General features: G+C 39.0%; 1 protein-coding gene and 1 pseudogene across 1 annotated transcript; both read left to right on the forward strand.

Moving 5' to 3' along the window:
• Positions 1-1,006: 1,006 nt before the first annotated feature.
• LOC129653716 (olfactory receptor 8B3-like) lies at positions 1,007-1,951 on the forward strand (annotated as a pseudogene).
• Positions 1,952-6,499: 4,548 nt separating this feature from the next.
• On the forward strand, positions 6,500-11,269 carry LOC129654178 (olfactory receptor 8B3-like). The gene is made up of 2 exons (XM_055583728.1): positions 6,500-7,448; positions 11,229-11,269. The coding sequence occupies exons 1-2, from the start codon at positions 6,506-6,508 to the stop codon at positions 11,267-11,269; spliced, it is 984 nt and encodes a 327-aa protein (XP_055439703.1). The 5' UTR covers positions 6,500-6,505.
• The last annotated feature ends 6,580 nt before the right edge of the window (positions 11,270-17,849 follow it).

The raw sequence follows: 17,849 nt of genomic DNA on the forward strand, positions 1-17,849 counted from the left end.
CATGAACTAGGCTGAATATACGAAGTAGGTAATTTCTTTTTGCCTCAAAGTCTGACCTCTGGGGAAAACACTAAGAAAACATAGTTCTTTTAATTTTTAATCAGGTTCCTAGGATTTCCCAATTCATAAAAACCCGTGGGTCATATTAGCAGGTGGCTCCCTGGGCACCAGCAGATGCTATTTCCACCCTCTAGTCTGGAGAGGACACTCTGCAGAGCCACCATCAGAAATCATGACCTGTAACTCGTGGCATGTTAGAACTAGAGCTACTGAGGTCTGTGCTCTGGCTTCATTAGTCTAAAACTCACTGAAAACAAAACAATAGGAAACTCTGTTTTAGATTGTTCTCCCTCAAAATTCATCAGAGCCACTTGGCCTTCCATGCAAATAATGGAGAAGAGTTAATAAGGTGAGCTGACCTTGATTTTGTCATTTGGAAGCTTCCAAAATGGATCCAGATCTGAGTTTTGTTCTGATTCTGTGCTGGATTTAGCAAGGAGAGACATTAGGACCTTTCTGAGAGCTTGTAGAAGTCCTCTATGTGACATTTGGGAAGGATGAAAGTGACTTTATTTCTCTGAGCTCAATTAATCCAGCAGGACAGGTCCTCATGAGGTGAGTGTTGAATTTTATCTGTCCTGTTACTTGTCTTCCAAACCTCATCTGTGGAAGCCTGGGACTCCCTGAAATGACACGTCTTCTCTCTGCTGAGATGACCACTAATCATTGGGTGGGCCTGGTAAACTGTCAGAGCAGAAGTGGAGCAGAGATGCTGCTGTCATGAGGACACGGGGTTACTGAATCTTATCCCTGTAGAACTTGCCCATTAGTGTTTTTGATATCCATCTTTAAAAATTCCCTCAGCCTTTATACAGAAGAGAAAACAAAGGCACAGAGGGGTGGGCGGGGGTTCCTTCTCACATTCTGGGTCTGTCTCATTAGAGTGGTGTTGGGTGGAGAGAGGGGGTACTCATTTTAATGTTACGCTCTGTCCTCTTCCCCAGGTATGTCCTAGGGAAGAATGACTACAGGGAATGACTCTTCAGTGACTGAGTTTATCCTGCTGGGTTTAACACAGCAGCCAGAACTCCAGCTGCCTCTCTTTTTCATTTTCTTAGCAGTTTATGCAGTCACTGTGGTGGGGAACGTTGGCTTGATTATTCTTATTGGTCTGAACCCTCACCTGCAAACTCCCATGTACTACTTTCTCTTCAACCTTTCCTTCATTGATCTCTGCCACTCCTCTGTCATTACCCCTAAAATGCTGATAAGTTTTGTAAGCCAGAACATCATCTCTTATGCAGAGTGCATGACTCAGCTCTTCTTCTTCTCCTTCTTTGTTATTGATGAGTGCTTTATTTTGACATCAATGGCCTATGACCGATATGTGGCCATCTGTAAGCCCCTGCTCTACAAGGTCTCCATGTCCCATCAGGTCTGCCTCATGCTGACAGTGGGTGTATATGCGATGGGGCTTGGGGGTGCCATGGCCCACACTGGGTGCATGCTGCGACTCTCCTTCTGTGATGGAAACATCATCAATCACTACATGTGTGACATCCCTCCTCTCCTCCAGCTCTCCTGCACAAGCACCTCCATCAATGAGCTGGTGGTTTTCATCGTGGTGGGTGTCAGTGTCATAGTGCCCAGTGTCACCGTCTCCGTTTCTTACACCTCGATCCTCTCCAACATCCGCCACATCCGTTCTGCAGAGGGCAGGTCCAAAGCCTTCAGTACCTGCAGCTCCCACATAATTGTGGTTTCTCTTTTCTTTGGATCATCTGCATTCATGTATCTCAAGCCTTTTCCTGCTGGGTCTCTGGATGAAGATAAAGTGTCCACAGTTTTTTACACCATTGTGGGGCCAATGGTGAATCCTTTCATCTACAGTTTGAGAAACAAAGATGTCCAAGTTGCACTGAGTAAGACTTTGAGGAAAAGGGTGTTCTAAGTGGAACTTTTTTGTACTATTTGCTGGTACTATTTGTTACTAATAATTAGTAGTATTTGTTATCAATAATTAGTACTATTTGTTATTAGTAATTATTACAAATATTACTCTTTCCCTTCCCTGTGACAGCCAAGGTGGTTCTTTCTCAGATCTTCACTGTGAGAACCTGCTGGGGTGTTTTGAAGGTAAAATCCAAGAAAATGTGGCAGTCCCCTAAAACTGTGGCTCCTATGGTGTGCTGCAAGTCTTTGGGGTTTCAAAGAGTCAGATATGACTTAGTGACTGAATAACAATGAATCTTAATACATATTTAATAGAAACATGTTATCTGTGACTCTAATCTAGCATCATAGGATTCATGGTAGACTTTCTCTTTTGTGTATCTGTAAATTCTTTCTTTGATGGTGTCACCTACTTATTTGACTGTACATTGTAAGGAGAAAAGGGGGAAAAGAAAACTGTACACAAGCACTGTACTCCAGACGGTAAATGTGTTTCTCACACTGGTATTGATTTGCAATTCTGAAACAATCACATGTGTACTGGGATTGAATGAATGATAATAAATTTAGATAATAGAAATTTTGTTATAACCAAATGCCTTTTCCTGACGAACTTGCTTATGACTGGTAATGATGCTGTACACTCTCACAAAGTGTAGTGGAAGGGCATTCCTTGCTTTCCCCTTGTCTTTGACCGGTTATTAAAAATCTGCTAAAAATCTGGATGTCTCAGTCTTTATTCTTAGAGAAGGAAGAATGAGAGCCTTGACTCAGATTGGCTTAAAGAGGATTCAGAGAAGAACCAGCTTTGACTGTGATTTCTAGCCTCTGCGCCCAAAACATTTTCCATAAATAAAACAGATTTACTTTTGTATAAATACAAGAATATAGTAATATTTAAATTACTACTGAAGGTGGAGTAAACTTAAATTGTAAAAATGGAATGCTACTCAACAGGAAAGGAAATGGCTATTGATACATGCAACAAATGGGATGAATATTAAAGGCATCATGACTAGTGAAAAAAGCCAGTATCAGAGATTGCATATTGTTTGATTTCATTTATTATCCACCAAATGACTGTCTAGGTGGAGATGAAAGAGATGGAGATGGAGAAAACAGAGATGAAGGTGGAAGGGGATGGGTGTGACTATAAAAGAGTAGTATAAGAATTTCTAAAGGCAGTGAAACAGTTCTGTATCCAGTCGTGGTGTTGCTACATAAATATATACAAAGGATCAAATTGCATAGATCTACACACATGTACACACACACAATGCAAACACTCAGTGCATATAAAACTGCTAAAACCTCACTGTCTGCAGTCCTGAAGTCTTGTTACCATTACTAAACCAGTGTCCGTTTCCTGGCTTTACTATTACACAGCAATTGTGAAAGATGTCATCATGATAGGAAGCTAGATGGAGTTCAAGGGACTCTACATTATTTTAGCAACACCCTGTGAATCTATATTTATTTCAAAATAAATGTTAGCTGCAATCTCAGAAGCACACATAGAAGTTAATACATACCTGCTGCTGCTGTTAAGTCGCTTCAGTCGTGTCCGACTCTGTGTGACCCCATAGACGGCAGCCCACCAGGCTCCCCTGTCCCTGGGATTCTCCAGGCAAGAACGCTGGAGTGGGTTGCCATTTCCTTCACCAATGCATGAAAGTGAAAAGTGAAAGTGAAGTCGCTCAGTCATGTCCGACTCTTCACGACCCCATGGACTGCAGCCCACCAGGCTCCTCCATCCATGGGATTTTCCAGGCAAGAGTACTGGAGTGGGGTGCCATTGCTTTCTCTGTAATACATATCTAGGAATTCTAAAGTCATATTTTCTTGAAAGAAAACACATGTATACCTGTGGTGGATTCATGTTGATGTATGGCAAAACCAATACAATATTGTAAAGTAATTAGCTTCCAATTTAAATAAATTTATATATATAAAAAATAGAAGTCTTTGAACAGTGATTTTCTTACGTGCTCTATGCTTAGTCACTCAGTCATGTCCGATACTTTGTGACTCCATGGACTGTAGCCCTCCAGGCTGCTCTGTCCATGGGGATTCTCCAAGCAAGAATATTGGAGTGGGTTGCTATGCCCTCCTCCAAGAGATCTTCCCAACTCAGGGATTGAACCCAGGTCTCCCACATTGCAGGTGGATTCTTTATTGTCTGAACCACCAAGGAAGCCCAAGAATACTGGAGTGGGCAGCCTATCTCTTCTCCAGGGGATCTTTCTGACCCAGAAATTGAGCCAGGGTCTCCTGGATTCCAGGCAGATTCTTTACCAGCTGATCTACCAGGGAAGCCCCTGATTTTCTTATAGATTTAATTTATTAAAAGCAAAGACATACTGAGTCAGAACAGCCCAAACTAAATGTTGGATTAGAATTATACCTAATAGCATTTTACTGAAACAATAATGTCTAAAAGCAATAAAAATATCCTTTTACTATATGTCTATAAAATGTTCATAAATATTTAAAGATAATCTATTTTACAAAGCAAATAACCTTTACTGAAGTGTTTATAAATTTTTACAAAAATTAATATGTTACCTGGAATGACAGTTAATGAAATTTTAAGTGACATTAATTATTTTCATTTTTATGAAGCATAGAGAGGATCTTTTTCTGTCCCAGGGGATGTACGTTCCCTGAAGGAAAACTAACATTTACTATCATGATTAGGGTGTAAAAATAGGCACCAATTTCTTGCCTGCAGAGTGTATCACAATGGGAATGTCTTAGGGGAGACTTACCCCTGGATTTCTAATCAGATATAAAAAAAATTACAAGCCTTAAGCAAATGCCATGTGCTCTATAACATGGTGATGTAGCTGCCAAGTCTATGGTTTCCCTTTACAGTCTCCTAATAGATTTATAGGTACAACTTTAACCTGAACCTTAGACTAACTCCTGTCATTCAGACTGTCATATCAGTGCTCTGACTCTTTTGCCAACACAGGGAGAAGATTCTGTGACTGTATCTGCTTAGCGTCGACATCTCCAAAGCCAGCTCTTCCAGAAGAGTGGAGGTGAAACACATATGAAGCTCCCTTGGCTCTGAGTTCCCTCAATGGAAGGAATGTGAGTTAACCAGGTTTCTTTTTCTCTTGTCGCTAAAAAATGAGGAAAAGTATTTATATTGAAAAACAAGAAACTCCAAGGTCTGGATCTCTGACTCAACTGCTTGTATTGTTCTGAGCATATCCTCTGTGTTGGCTTTGTCCTCGTTCTGGTAACAGGGGAACTATAGCAGTTCCAAGTGACAAATCCAGAACATAGCAATATCAGAGGAAGAAAATATTTTTCTCCTAAAATTTTTTTGTTGAAATATATGTATCATACAACTTTATATGTCATAATAAGAATACAGCTTGGTTTGTTTTCACTAACTTAATGGCTAATTTAATCAGAACCCAAATTAATTTATTTCTCTTTCATGCCATCTTACAAAACATGGTAAAGTACATCCACCTTGTACTTTATTCATCCTCTGTTCCTCTAGGATGGAATAGAGCAGGAAAATGTGTAGAAACAATAGAGTATATGGTTAAGTATAAAGTTTAGGCCACCAAGGTTCTCCTGCATACCTGTTACCAATTATTGAGCTTGTAATATCTTGTAGTAAAGTGTCTGTAAATCCTATAGACTGTTAACAACCTTCTTCCAGGAAGCAGAATATTGGTGTGGCCTCTGCTCTATAGGAATTCTCTCTTTCTTGAAGGTCATCATAGGGAAACTGAGATATCTAGTAGAGTGATGGAAACTTGAGTAGGAATGAAAAAATGGCTGGTCAGATGAATAGGTTAGAGAGATGGGAATACATTCCCACCACTGAAACTCATCAACAGGTAGATTTCTTCCTCAGCCACCCCCTCCCTCTGCTGCTGCTGCTAAGTTGCTTCAGTTGTGTCCGACTCTGTGCAACCCCATAGACAGAAGCCCACCAGGCTCCCCCATCCCTGGGATTCTTTAGGCAAGAACACTGGAGTAGGTTGCCATTTCCTTTTCCAATGCATGAAAGTGAAAAGTGAAAGTGAAGTCGCTCAGTCGTGTCTGACTCTCAGCGACCCCATGAACTGCAACCTACCAGGCTCCTCCGTCCATGGGATTTTCCAGGCAAGAGTACTAGAGTGGGGTGCCATTGCCTTCTCCACCCCATCCTTCCATCTTTTAGTAAAAATAAAGTTAGAGCCATGATTTGTCCCATACAACTCATGAAAGCAAAAGACATGGGAGGGGGCATGGGTAAACCTATGGCTGATTCATGTTGATGTTTGGTAGATAACAATGCAATATTGTAAAGCAATTATCCTTCAATTAAAAATAAATAAATTTAATAAAAAATAGTGATTTAAATGTTGAGATGTGCGTGCCTCCAGACACTATGAAGCAGAGGAGGACTTACATGATTTCTGCCAGTCTGAGACGGTGTCTCATAAATAAAACTTGTATAAAAGTGATTCTGTAAGGAAAGAGCTGTTTTCCCTGCTAATGAAATTTTCTTCTGTTCTCACAGATTTCTGAAGTTGAGAATAGAATGCTGGCTAGAAATGACTCCTTAGTGACTGAATTTATTCTTGCTGGATTAACAGACCTTCCAGAGCTCCAGCAACCCCTCTTTCACCTGTTTCTAATGATCTATGTTGTCACCATGGTGGGCAACCTGGGCTTGATCATTCTTATTGGTCTAAATTCTCACCTCCACACCCCCATGTACTATTTCCTCTTCAACCTGTCCTTCATTGATCTCTGTTACTCTTCTGTTTTCACCCCCAAGATGCTGATGAACTTTGTGTTCAGGGAGAATACCATCTCATATGTAGGGTGCATGACTCAGCTGTTTTTCTTTCTCTTTTTTGTCATCTCTGAGTGCTATATGTTGACCTCAATGGCCTATGATCGCTATGTGGCCATCTGTAATCCCTTGCTGTATAAGGTCTCCATGTCCCATCAGGTCTGTCTGGTGCTCTCTTTGGCTGCATATGTGATGGGGTTTGCTGGAGCGTCTGCTCACACAGGGTGCATGCTTAGACTAACCTTCTGCAATGTGAATGTCATCAACCATTACTTGTGTGACATCCTCCCACTCCTCCAACTCTCTTGTACCAGCATCTATGTCAATGAGGTGGTAGTTCTCATTGTCGTGGGTATTAACATCACAGTACCCAGTTTCACCATCCTAATTTCTTACATCTTCATCCTTACTAGCATTCTTCATATCAAATCTTCTCAAGGAAGATTGAAAGCCTTTAGTACCTGTAGTTCCCATGTGATTGCTCTTTTTCTTTTTTTTGGTTCAGCAGCATTCATGTACCTTAAATATTCTTCTCCTGAATCTATGGACCTGGGAAAAATTTCTTCTATTTTTTATACTAATGTGGTGCCCATGCTCAATCCTTTGATTTATAGTTTGAGGAACAAGGATATCAAAGTGACACTGAGGAAATCCCTGTTTAAAACCCAACAGACTTTTGGACTCTGTGGGAGAGGGAGAGTGGGGGATGATTTGGGAGAATGGCATTGAAACATGTATAATATCATATAAGAAATGAATTGCCAGTCCATATTTGATGCAGGATACAGGAGGCTTGGGGCTGGTGCACTGGGATGACCCAGAGGGATGGTACGGGGAGGGAGGTGCGAGGGGGGTTCAGGATGGGGAGCACGTGTACACCTGTGGCAGATTCATGTTGATGTATGGGAAAAACAATACAATATTGTAAAGTAATTAGCCTCCAATTAAAATAAATAAATTTAAATTAAAAAAAAAAAACCCAGGGGAGAACCATGTTCTAATTTGAAGTGGCAATATTATAAAACAACTCAAGTTTTTATTAGTTTTTATTGTTGTTTTTCAAGAAGATTCTTTGTTTATCACCATGTTGCTTCCACAGATTGTGTTGTATTTGGAATAATAGACTTGTCTTATTACTTCCTCATTGCTGGTCTTATCTCATATTTGTCCCCTGTATTTCTTGTACCTCATATCAGTTTAGTGAATAGTACCTTGTTTATAAAAGGAAGAAATATGCTGACTTTTTTAAATACAATTTTTTATACTTCTATCTTCTGTGTTACTCTTACTCTGTACAAATGTGATGAAGTATAAATCATAGAAATTTAAAATTACACTTTGCCTATCTAAACACAGAAGTGCCAAATACTACAGAAGCATTCTCATGCTTGTTGATAATATTGCTGGTATAGGCAACAGGATTCAATAAATTGTCTTAATACAAACTAGTATATAACTTAAAGTGTTATCATAGTCTCTGATCTTTTCCTTTTGTTCTGTTTCTTATCAACTTACTTTTTAGTTTTGTCCTTTCTTATGCCCTTGGCAAATTGCAAAATCTGTACCATAGTATCGCCTGTTTTTGAGAGCCTCCATCAGCCCAGGTCATGTAATATTAAAGAGAATATATGTAGTTCCGTCTTTTATTGCCAAAGATGGCATTAACAGAATACAATTAAAGGAATAATACACATGTACCTTAGGATCCCAGTAAGGGCACTGGCTGCTTTATTATAAAACTTGCATTCATTATTATATAAAATGACATAAAATGTTTTGAAAAAGAGCATATATTTCTTACTGCAGAGTCTGTTATCACTTTAAAGGAAAAATTGCACATTAAGTTAGGAGAAATATGTTAGACATTGTTTTATTCATCTAATGAGATTTATCATGAAAAAAGTCATATGCTAATGATAATAAACTATATTCCTTTCAATGGTTCTTGAGCTTATTTAAGCCTGTTTCAGTGCATTCAGGGTAGTGTAACAAAATACCACAGATTCAATGACTTATAAACAACAGAAATTTATTTCTCACAGTTCTGAATGTTGGAAGTCTAGGATCAGAGTAACAGCATAAATGAGTGAGGACACATTTCTGGGCTACACCTTTCTCATTATATGCTTACTTGGTGGAAGGGGCTAGTGATTTCTGTGAAATGTCTTTTACAATGCACTAATCTCAATTGTGAGGGTTCCATCCTCATGACTTAAATACCTCCTAAGGGTCCCTTCTTTTAATATCATCATCATTGGGGGGTTAGGATTTCAACATTTGATTGTAGCACCTTGTCTCACTGATAAGGTAATTAACAGATTTAAAGTAGATGCTGTTTTCTGTAAGTTTCCTATTTCTCCAGTGCCTTTTCAGCTTGTATATTTAGAATATCAGATGTATTTGCAGGATAAAAAATACTTGTTAAATTGTGTTATCTTGTTTGAGTAACAACAATAATAAATTTTATTGTTATAAATAATAATTAAGGGAATATTATAATAAATACAAATACTAGTAACTAAATAAATCAGAAAGAACTTTGGGGTATCATTTATTTTTTTGAGGGTGGACTTTCACAGCTCTAGACATGATGCTCAGCTCCCAGTCAAGATAAGTAGCTGTAGGGAGCATCAGTCACTGTCTATAGCTTATACTGCTTTGGATCCACCAGTGTTCAGGCAGGGTCCATGCTTACTCTGAGATGTCCTCAGCCAACAGTTTAGCTTGGTGGGTCACCCAGGAGCTGGCCATTTTATATGTTATATATTATACATGTATCTCCCGATAGACAGTTTTTGGTTAGGGACTTTCTATCATTATTAATGAGAATTATAGAACTGCACTGTGGCCTGGGATTTTCCTTCTCTGTCTCCTTTCTTATATGTCAGATTTTCATTGAGGTCTGAAGGCCTTTCTCATGGATTTTCAGCTGCCTATTTTAGCCTTCATTGACTTTTTTATAATAAGTGTCTTGAAAGTGAAAGAAAGTGAAAGTCCCTCAGTCGTGTCTGACTCTTTGAGACCCCATGAACTATGTAATCCCTGGAATTCTCCAGGCCACAATGCTGGAATGGGTAACTGCTCCCTTCTCCAGGGGACCTTCCCAGCCCAGGGATCGAACCCAGGTCTCCCACATTCCGGTCAGATTCTTTACCAGCTGAGCCACAAGGGAAGCCCAAGAATATGGGAGTAGGTAGCCTATCCCTTCTCCAGTAGATCTTTCTGACCCAGGAATTGAACCAGGGTCTCCTGCATTGCAGGCAGATTCTTTACCAACTGAGCTATCAGGGAAGTAATAAATGTCTTGCAAATCTAATATTTCTTGGCCTTTGCTCCTTGGAGAACTTTAAGTGACACAAAGAACTTACTGATTTTAAAGCTTAGTGTAATGTTCAAATAAAGACTGAGTTTCTTGTTATAAAACAGATGAATGAATAACAGATAAAATAGAAGATTCAGAAAAGATCCTCATCTATACAGTTAATTGTTTTTTAACCAAGTAATAAGCCAGTTCCAGAGAGAAAGAAAAACTAAGAACCTGATGCTTGGAAATATTAACTTTCATGAGAAAACTATTAAACTTGATCTCTATTTAACAACATACACAAAAATTAATTTAAAGTGGATCAAAACAATAGACACAAAACTTAAATGTGTCTAAAAAAAACATAGGAAAATGTCTTCGTGTAGGCCTAGATTTCTTAGACATATTCTAGTAAACAGGAGATCCCAAAGAGGAGAAAAAAGGTAAACTGCATTAAAATTAGAATACCTATCAAAAATATTCATAAGCAAACCATATACTAGAAAAATATTTGCAGTGCATAGATTTGATAAATTTATTGTATCCAAAATACATGGCAATTTAATAACTAAAATATATTTCAATGATAAAATACAGTTTCATGTATTTGCAAATCATTTGAAAGACACATCCATGTGTGTAAATGGCATGTGTAAATGGCCAATAAGCACATGGAAATATGCCTAACTTGGTGCAGTCCCTTAAATGTATACTTAGGAGCTGGACAATAGTCCTTTAGCAAATATTCTGTCTTCCCTCACTTCGTTGCCCAAACTGGTGGCTCAGATGGTAAAGAGTCTGCTTACAATGTGGGAGACCCGGCTTTGATCCCTGGGGAAATGGCAAGCCACTCCAGTACTCTTGCCTGGAGAATCTCATGGATGGAGGAACCTGGTGGGCTTCAGTCCATGGGGTTGCGAAGAGTCGGACATGACTGAATGACTTCATTTTCACTTTCACAGTTGATTTACATAGTCATATTAATTTCATGTGTACAGCATGATATGTTGTTACTTTTATATGCTTTACTCTGTTAAAAATTATCACAATTAATAGTCGTAATTACTATACAATATATTCTTTTTGCTTATCTGTTTTCCCTAGTAGTTTGTATGTCTTAGCCCCATGCGTGTAATTTGCCTCTCCCTTCTTCCCTCTCAGCTAGTGCCTCCCCTGACAGTTCCCAAGTAGACACCAGGTAATCAGGAAGCCACTGATGTAGCCCACAAAAGCCAACCTTCAGGGAGGGGTCCAGAGAAAGTTGCAGAAGGATGAGGTGGGGATCTGAAGGAGCCGATGGGGAAGATCCAGCAGGGATTGCTTACTAGTAAACAACTTTTGAAACTGGAGACTTCCCCAGATACTTCTGTTACATCTGAAATATCTAATAATACATATGCAATTATTATTTTAATGTTGAGGGTTTTTCTTTTCTTTTTTGGTGGTGGTGGTGGTGGGATAATGGATTTTCCCTTTGATTTGTTTTTCTCTCTTAAAATGACTTCATAAAGTTCTTTAAAAAGTAATATGTAAAAAACAGCAAACATTATTCTCACTGGCAGAAAACTGAAAACATTTCTTCTAAGATTAGGAACAAGACAAGACAATTACAATTAATAGCCATTTCCACCATTGTTATTCAACAAAGTTTTGGAAGTCCACCCATGGAAATCAGAGAAGAAAAAGAAATAAAAGAAATCTATACTGGAAAAGAAGAAGTAACACTCTCACTCTTTGCAGATGATATACTGTACATAGAAAACCCTAAAGATACCATCAGAAAATTACTAGAGCTAATCAATAAATTTAGTAAAGTCACAGGATGCAAAATCAATGCCCCCAAATCCCTTGCATTCTTATACACTAATAACAAAAAATCAGAAAGAAAAATTAAGGAAAAAAAATCCCACTCACCATCGCAACTAAAAGAATAAAATATCTCAGAATAAACCTACCTAAGTAGACCAAAGACCTGTATGCAGAAAACTACAAGATACTGATGAAAACACAAAGCAGATGAAGAGATGTATCATGTTCTTGGATTGGAAAAGTCAATATTGTGAGCGTTAATGTACTGCCTAAAGCAGCCTATAGAGTCAATGCAATCTGATCAAATTACCAATGACATTTTTCCAGAACTAGAACAAAAAAATTTCACAAGTTTATGGAAACACAAAAGACCTCAAATAGCCAAAGTAATCTCAAGAAAGAAAAATAGAACTGGAGAATCAACCTTCCTGCCTTCATAACATACTACAAAGCCAGAGTAATCAAGACAGTATGGTACTGGCACAAAAAGAGAAATATAGACCAATGGATCAAGATAGAAAGCACAGAGATAAACTGACACACCTATGGGCACCTTATCTTTGACAAAAGAGGCAAGAATATACTATACAGTGGAGAAAAGAAAGCTTATTCAATAAGTGGTGCTGGGAAAACTGGACAGCTACATGTAAAAATTAAATTAGAACACTTCCTAACACCATACACAAAAATAAACCTAAAGACCTAAATGTAAGGTCAGAAACTATAAACTCTGAAAATGTAGGCAGAACACTCTGACATAAATCACAGCGAGATCCTCTTTGACCCACCACCTAGAGTAATGGAAATAAAAATAAAATTAAAAAATGGGATTAAACTAGAACTTCCCCAATGGCTCAGCAGGTAAAGAACCTGTCTACAATGCAGGAGACATGGAAGAAGATGCAAGTTTGATCCCTGGGCCGGGAAGATCCCTGGAGAAGGAAATGGCACCCCACTCTGGTATTCTTGCTTGAAAAGTCCCATGGAGAGGAGCCTGGAGGACTCCAGACCAGGCTACAGTCTATGGGGTTGCAAAGAGTCAGGCATGACTGAACAGCTAAGCATGAAAAAGCTTTTGCACAGCAAAGAAAAATATAAACAAAATGAAAAGACAACCCTCAGAATGGGAGAAAATATTGCAAATAAGACAACTGACAAAAGATTAATCTTCAAAATACGCAAGCAACTCATACAACTCACTCTCAGAAAAATATACAACCCAATCAAAAAATGGGCAGAAGACCTAAATAGACATTCCTCCAAAGAAGACATACAGGTGGCTGAAAAACTCATGAAAAAAATACTCAACGTAGCTCATTATTAGAGATATGCACGTCAAAACTACAGTAAGGTATCACCTCACACCAGTCAGAATGACCATTATCAAAATCTACAAAGAATAATTGCTAGAGAGCATATGGAGTAAAGGAAACCCCTTGCACAGTTGGTGGGAACATAAATTAATATAGCCACTATGGAGAACAGTATGGAGATTTCTTAAAAAACTGGGAATAAAACAACCTTGTGGATTCAAGCAAGCTAAGTCACTAAGACACTTTGTGTCTGACTTTCTGTGACCTTATGAACTGTAGCCCACCAGGTCCCTCTGTCCTTTGGATTTGCCAGGCAAGAACACTGGAATGGGTTGCTATGTCCTCCTCCAGGGTATCTTCCAGACCCAGGGATTGAAACTGCATCTATGTCTCCTGCATTGGCAGGCAGGCAGGTTCTTTACCACTGACTCATCAATCCAACTACTGGGCATATATCCTGAGAAAACCATAATTGAAAAAGACACATTTACCCCAATTTTATTGTAGCACTATTTACAATAGTCAGGACACAGAAGCAACCTAACTGTTCCAGACAGGTATATGGATAAAGAAGTTGTGGTACATATATACACTGAAATATTACTCAGCCATAAAAAGGAACACATTTGAGTCAGTTCTAGTGAGCTGGATGAACCTAGGGCCAATTAAACAGAGTGAAGTAAGTCAGAAAGAGAGAAACAAATACTGTATGTGTGCTGTGTTTAGTTGCTCGGTCTTGTCCAACTGTTTGTGTCCCCGTAGACTGTAGCCCACCAGGATCCTCTGCCCATGGGGATTCTCCAGGCAACAATACTGTAGTGGGTAGCATATCCCTTCTCCAGGGGAACTTCCTGACCCAGAAATCAAACAGGGGTCTCCTGCATTGCAGGCAGATTCTTTACCAGCTGAGCTACCAGGATTAACACACACACACACACACACACACACATAGATATATAGACTATATATATACATATATAGTATATATATAACAGTATATATGTTATATGTATATATATATGTATATATATAACAGTATATAAAATATAGTTAATATATATAACAGTGTATATGTTATATGTATATATATATGTATATATATAACAGTATATAAAATATAGCTTTTCTAGATTCCATATGGAATCTAGTACTGATGAACCTATTTACAAGGAAGGAATGGAGACACTGATGTAGAGAAAAAACTTGTGAACCAAAAGGGGAAAAGAGAGGTTGGGACTAATTGAGAGAATAGGATTGACATATATACCCTATCATGTGTAAAATGGTTAGATGGTGAGAAGCTGCTACATAGCACTATATGAACACTGCCCAGACTGGCACTCTGTGACAACTGGATGGGTGGGATGATGGGGAGAGGGAGGCTCAAGAGGGAGGATAAATATATAATTATTATTGATTTGCAATACTGTACCTGGAAGCCAACACTACATGGTAAAGCAACAATGCCCCAGCTATTCTTTTGTTTTAGGAACTGGACATAGACTCCAAGAGATGATAAAAAAGTAAATATTGGAACACACATTCCTCTGCCTCGGGGATTAAGGAGAATACTTATTTTAAAATTGTAAACTGAGTAGTATATTGTATCTCAAAAGATCTGTGACACAGAATGGAAAAAAAACCCATTAATTTCTACTGTCAGTGGGCTTATTTAACTTGAAAGGAAATCACGAGGGAGAGAATTATTTTCTGTGCTCCTAATCAATTTCCCCAGAACTACAGGGTATGAAATGAATTCTACTTGAGTCGACTGATTATTTTGGAGCTCATTAAGTTGGATATGAACAGTATGAAAAGGCAAAAAGATAGGACACTGAAAGATGAACTCCCCAGGTTGGTAGGTGCCCAATATGCTGCTGGAGATCAGTGGAGAAATAACACCAGAAAGAATGAAGGGACAGAGCCAAAGCAAAAACAATACCCAGCTGTGGATGTGACTGGTGATAGAAGCAATGTCCAATGCTGTAAAGAGCAATATTTAATAGGAACCTGGAATGTTAGGTCCATGAATCAAGGCAAATTGGAAGTGGTCAAACAGGAGATGGCAAGAGTGAATGTCAACATTCTAGGAATCAGCGAACTAAAATGGACTAGAGTGGGTGAATTTAATTCAGATGACCATTATATCTACTACTGTGGGCAGGAATCCCTCGGAAGAAATGGAGTAGCCATCATAGTCAACAAAAGAGTCCGAAATGCAGTACTTGGATGCAATCTCAAAAATGACAGAATGACCTCTGTTCGTTTCCAAGGCAAACCATTCAATATCACAGTAATCCAAGTCTGTGCCCCAACCAATAACGCTGAAGGAGCTGATGTTGTACGGTTCTATGAAGACCTATAGGACCTTTTAGAACTAACACCCCAAAAAGTTCTCCTTTTCATTATAGGGGCCTGGAATGCAAAAGTAGGAAGTCAAGAAACATCTAGAGTAACAGGCAAATTTGGCCTTAGAGTACAGAATGAAGCAGGGCAAAGGCTAATAGAGTTTTGTCAAGAGAACGAACTGATCATAGCAAACACCCTCTTCCAAAACACAAGAGAAGACTCTACACATGGACATCACTGGATGGCCAACACTGAAATCAGATTGATTATATTCTTTGTAGCCAGAGATGGAGAAGCATTATACAGTCAGCAAAAACAAGACCAGGAGCTGACTGTGGCTCAGATCATGAACTCCTTATTGTCAAATTCAGACTTAAATTGAAGAAAGTGGAGAAAACCACTAGACCATTCAGGTATGACCTAAATCAAATCCCTTATGATTATACAGTGGAAGTGAGAAATATTCAAAGGACTAGATCTGATAGAGTGCCTGATGAACTATGGTTGGAGGTTCATGACATTGTATAGGACACAGGGAGCAAGACCATGTCCAAGAAAAAGAAATGCAAAAAAGCAAAATGGCTGTCTGAGGAGGCCTTACAAATAGCTGTGAAAAGAAAGGAAGTGAAAAGCAAAGGAGAAAAGGACAGACAGACATACCCATTTGAATGTAGAGTTCCAAAGAATAGTAAGGAGAGATAAGAAAGCCTTCCTCAGTGATCAGTGGAAAGAAATGGAGGAAAATAATAGAATGATAAAGACTAGAGATCTCTTCAAGGAAATTAGAGATACCAAAGGAATATTTCATTCAAAGATGGGCTCAATAAAGGACAGAAATGGTATGGACCTAACAGAAGCAGAAGATATTAAGAAGAGGTGTCAAGAATACACAAGAACTGTACAAAAAAGATCTTCATGACCCAGATAATCACAATGGTGTGATCACTCACCTAGAGCCAGACATCCTGGAATGTGAAGTCAAGTGGGCCTTAGGAGGCATCACTATGAATAAAGCTAGTGGAGGTGATGGAATTCCAGTTGAGCTATTTCAAATCCTGAAAGATGATGCTGTGAAAGTGCTGCACTCAATATGCCAGCAAATTTGGAGAACTCAGCAGTGGCCACAGGACTGGGAAAGGTCCGTTTTCATTCCAATCTGAAAGAAAGGCAATGCCAAAGAATGCTCAAACTACTGCACAACTGCACTCATCTCACATGCTAGTAAAGTAATGCTCAGATTTCTCTAAGCCAGGCTTCAGCAATATGTGAACCATGAACTTCCAGATGTTCAAGCTGGTTTAGAAAAGGCAGAGGAACCAGAGATCAAATTGCCAACATCTGCTGGATCATCAAAAAAGCAGGGGTTCCAGAAAAACATCTATTTCTGCTTTATTGACTGTGCCAAAGCCTTTGACTGTGTGGATCACAATAAACTGGAAAATTCTGAAAGAGATGGGAATACCAGAGCACCTGACCTGCCTCTTGAGAAACCTGTATGCAGGCCAGGAAGCAACAGTTAGAACTGGACATGGAACACCAGACTGGTTCCAAATAGGAAAAGGAGTACGTCAAGGCTGTATATTGTCACCCTGATTATTTAACTTACATGCAAAGTCCACATCATGAGAAACACTGGGCTGGAAGAAGCACAAGCTGGAATCAAGATTGCCAGGAGAAATATCAATCACCTCAGATATGCAGATGACACCACCTTTATGCCAGAAAGTGAAGAAGACTAAAGAGCTTCTTGATTAAAGTGAGAGAGGAAAGTGAAAAAGTTGGCCTAAAGCTCAACATTCAGAAAACTAAGATCATGGCATCTGGTCCCATCACTTCATGGGAAATAGATGGGGAAACAGTGTCAGACTTTATTTTTTTGCGCTCCAAAATCACTGCAGATTGTGACTGCAGCCATGAAATTAAAAGACACTTGAAACATGTATAATATCATATAAGAAATGAATAACCAGTCCACTTTTAATGCAGGATACAGGATGTTTGGGGCTGGTGCACTGGGATGACCCGGGGGGATGGTATGGGGAGGGAGGTGAAAGGGGGGATTCAGGATTGGGAACACGTGTACACCCATGGCGGATTCATGTTGATGTATGGCAAAACCAATACAATATTGTAAAGTAATTAGCCTCCAATTAAATAAATTAAAAAAAAAAAGACACTTGCTCCTTGGAAGAAAACTTATGACCAACTTTGATAGTGTATTAAAAAGCAGAGACATTACTTTGCCAACCAAGGTCCATCTAGTCAAGGCTATGGTTTTTCCAGTAGTCATGTATGGGTGTGAGAATTGGAC

Source organism: Bubalus kerabau, chromosome 5 (assembly GCF_029407905.1).
Source record: "Bubalus kerabau isolate K-KA32 ecotype Philippines breed swamp buffalo chromosome 5, PCC_UOA_SB_1v2, whole genome shotgun sequence".
Lineage (NCBI taxonomy): Eukaryota > Metazoa > Chordata > Mammalia > Artiodactyla > Bovidae > Bubalus > Bubalus kerabau.

Bases quoted from the DNA above. Each gene is read 5' to 3' on its own strand.
- LOC129654178 (XM_055583728.1), top strand. From the start codon at position 6,506: ATGCTGGCTAGAAATGACTCCTTAGTGACTGAATTTATTCTTGCTGGA. The intron at 7,449-11,228 runs GTGGGAGAGGGA...CTTCCCTCTCAG, and splicing joins CCAACAGACTTTTGGACTCT to CTAGTGCCTCCCCTGACAGT.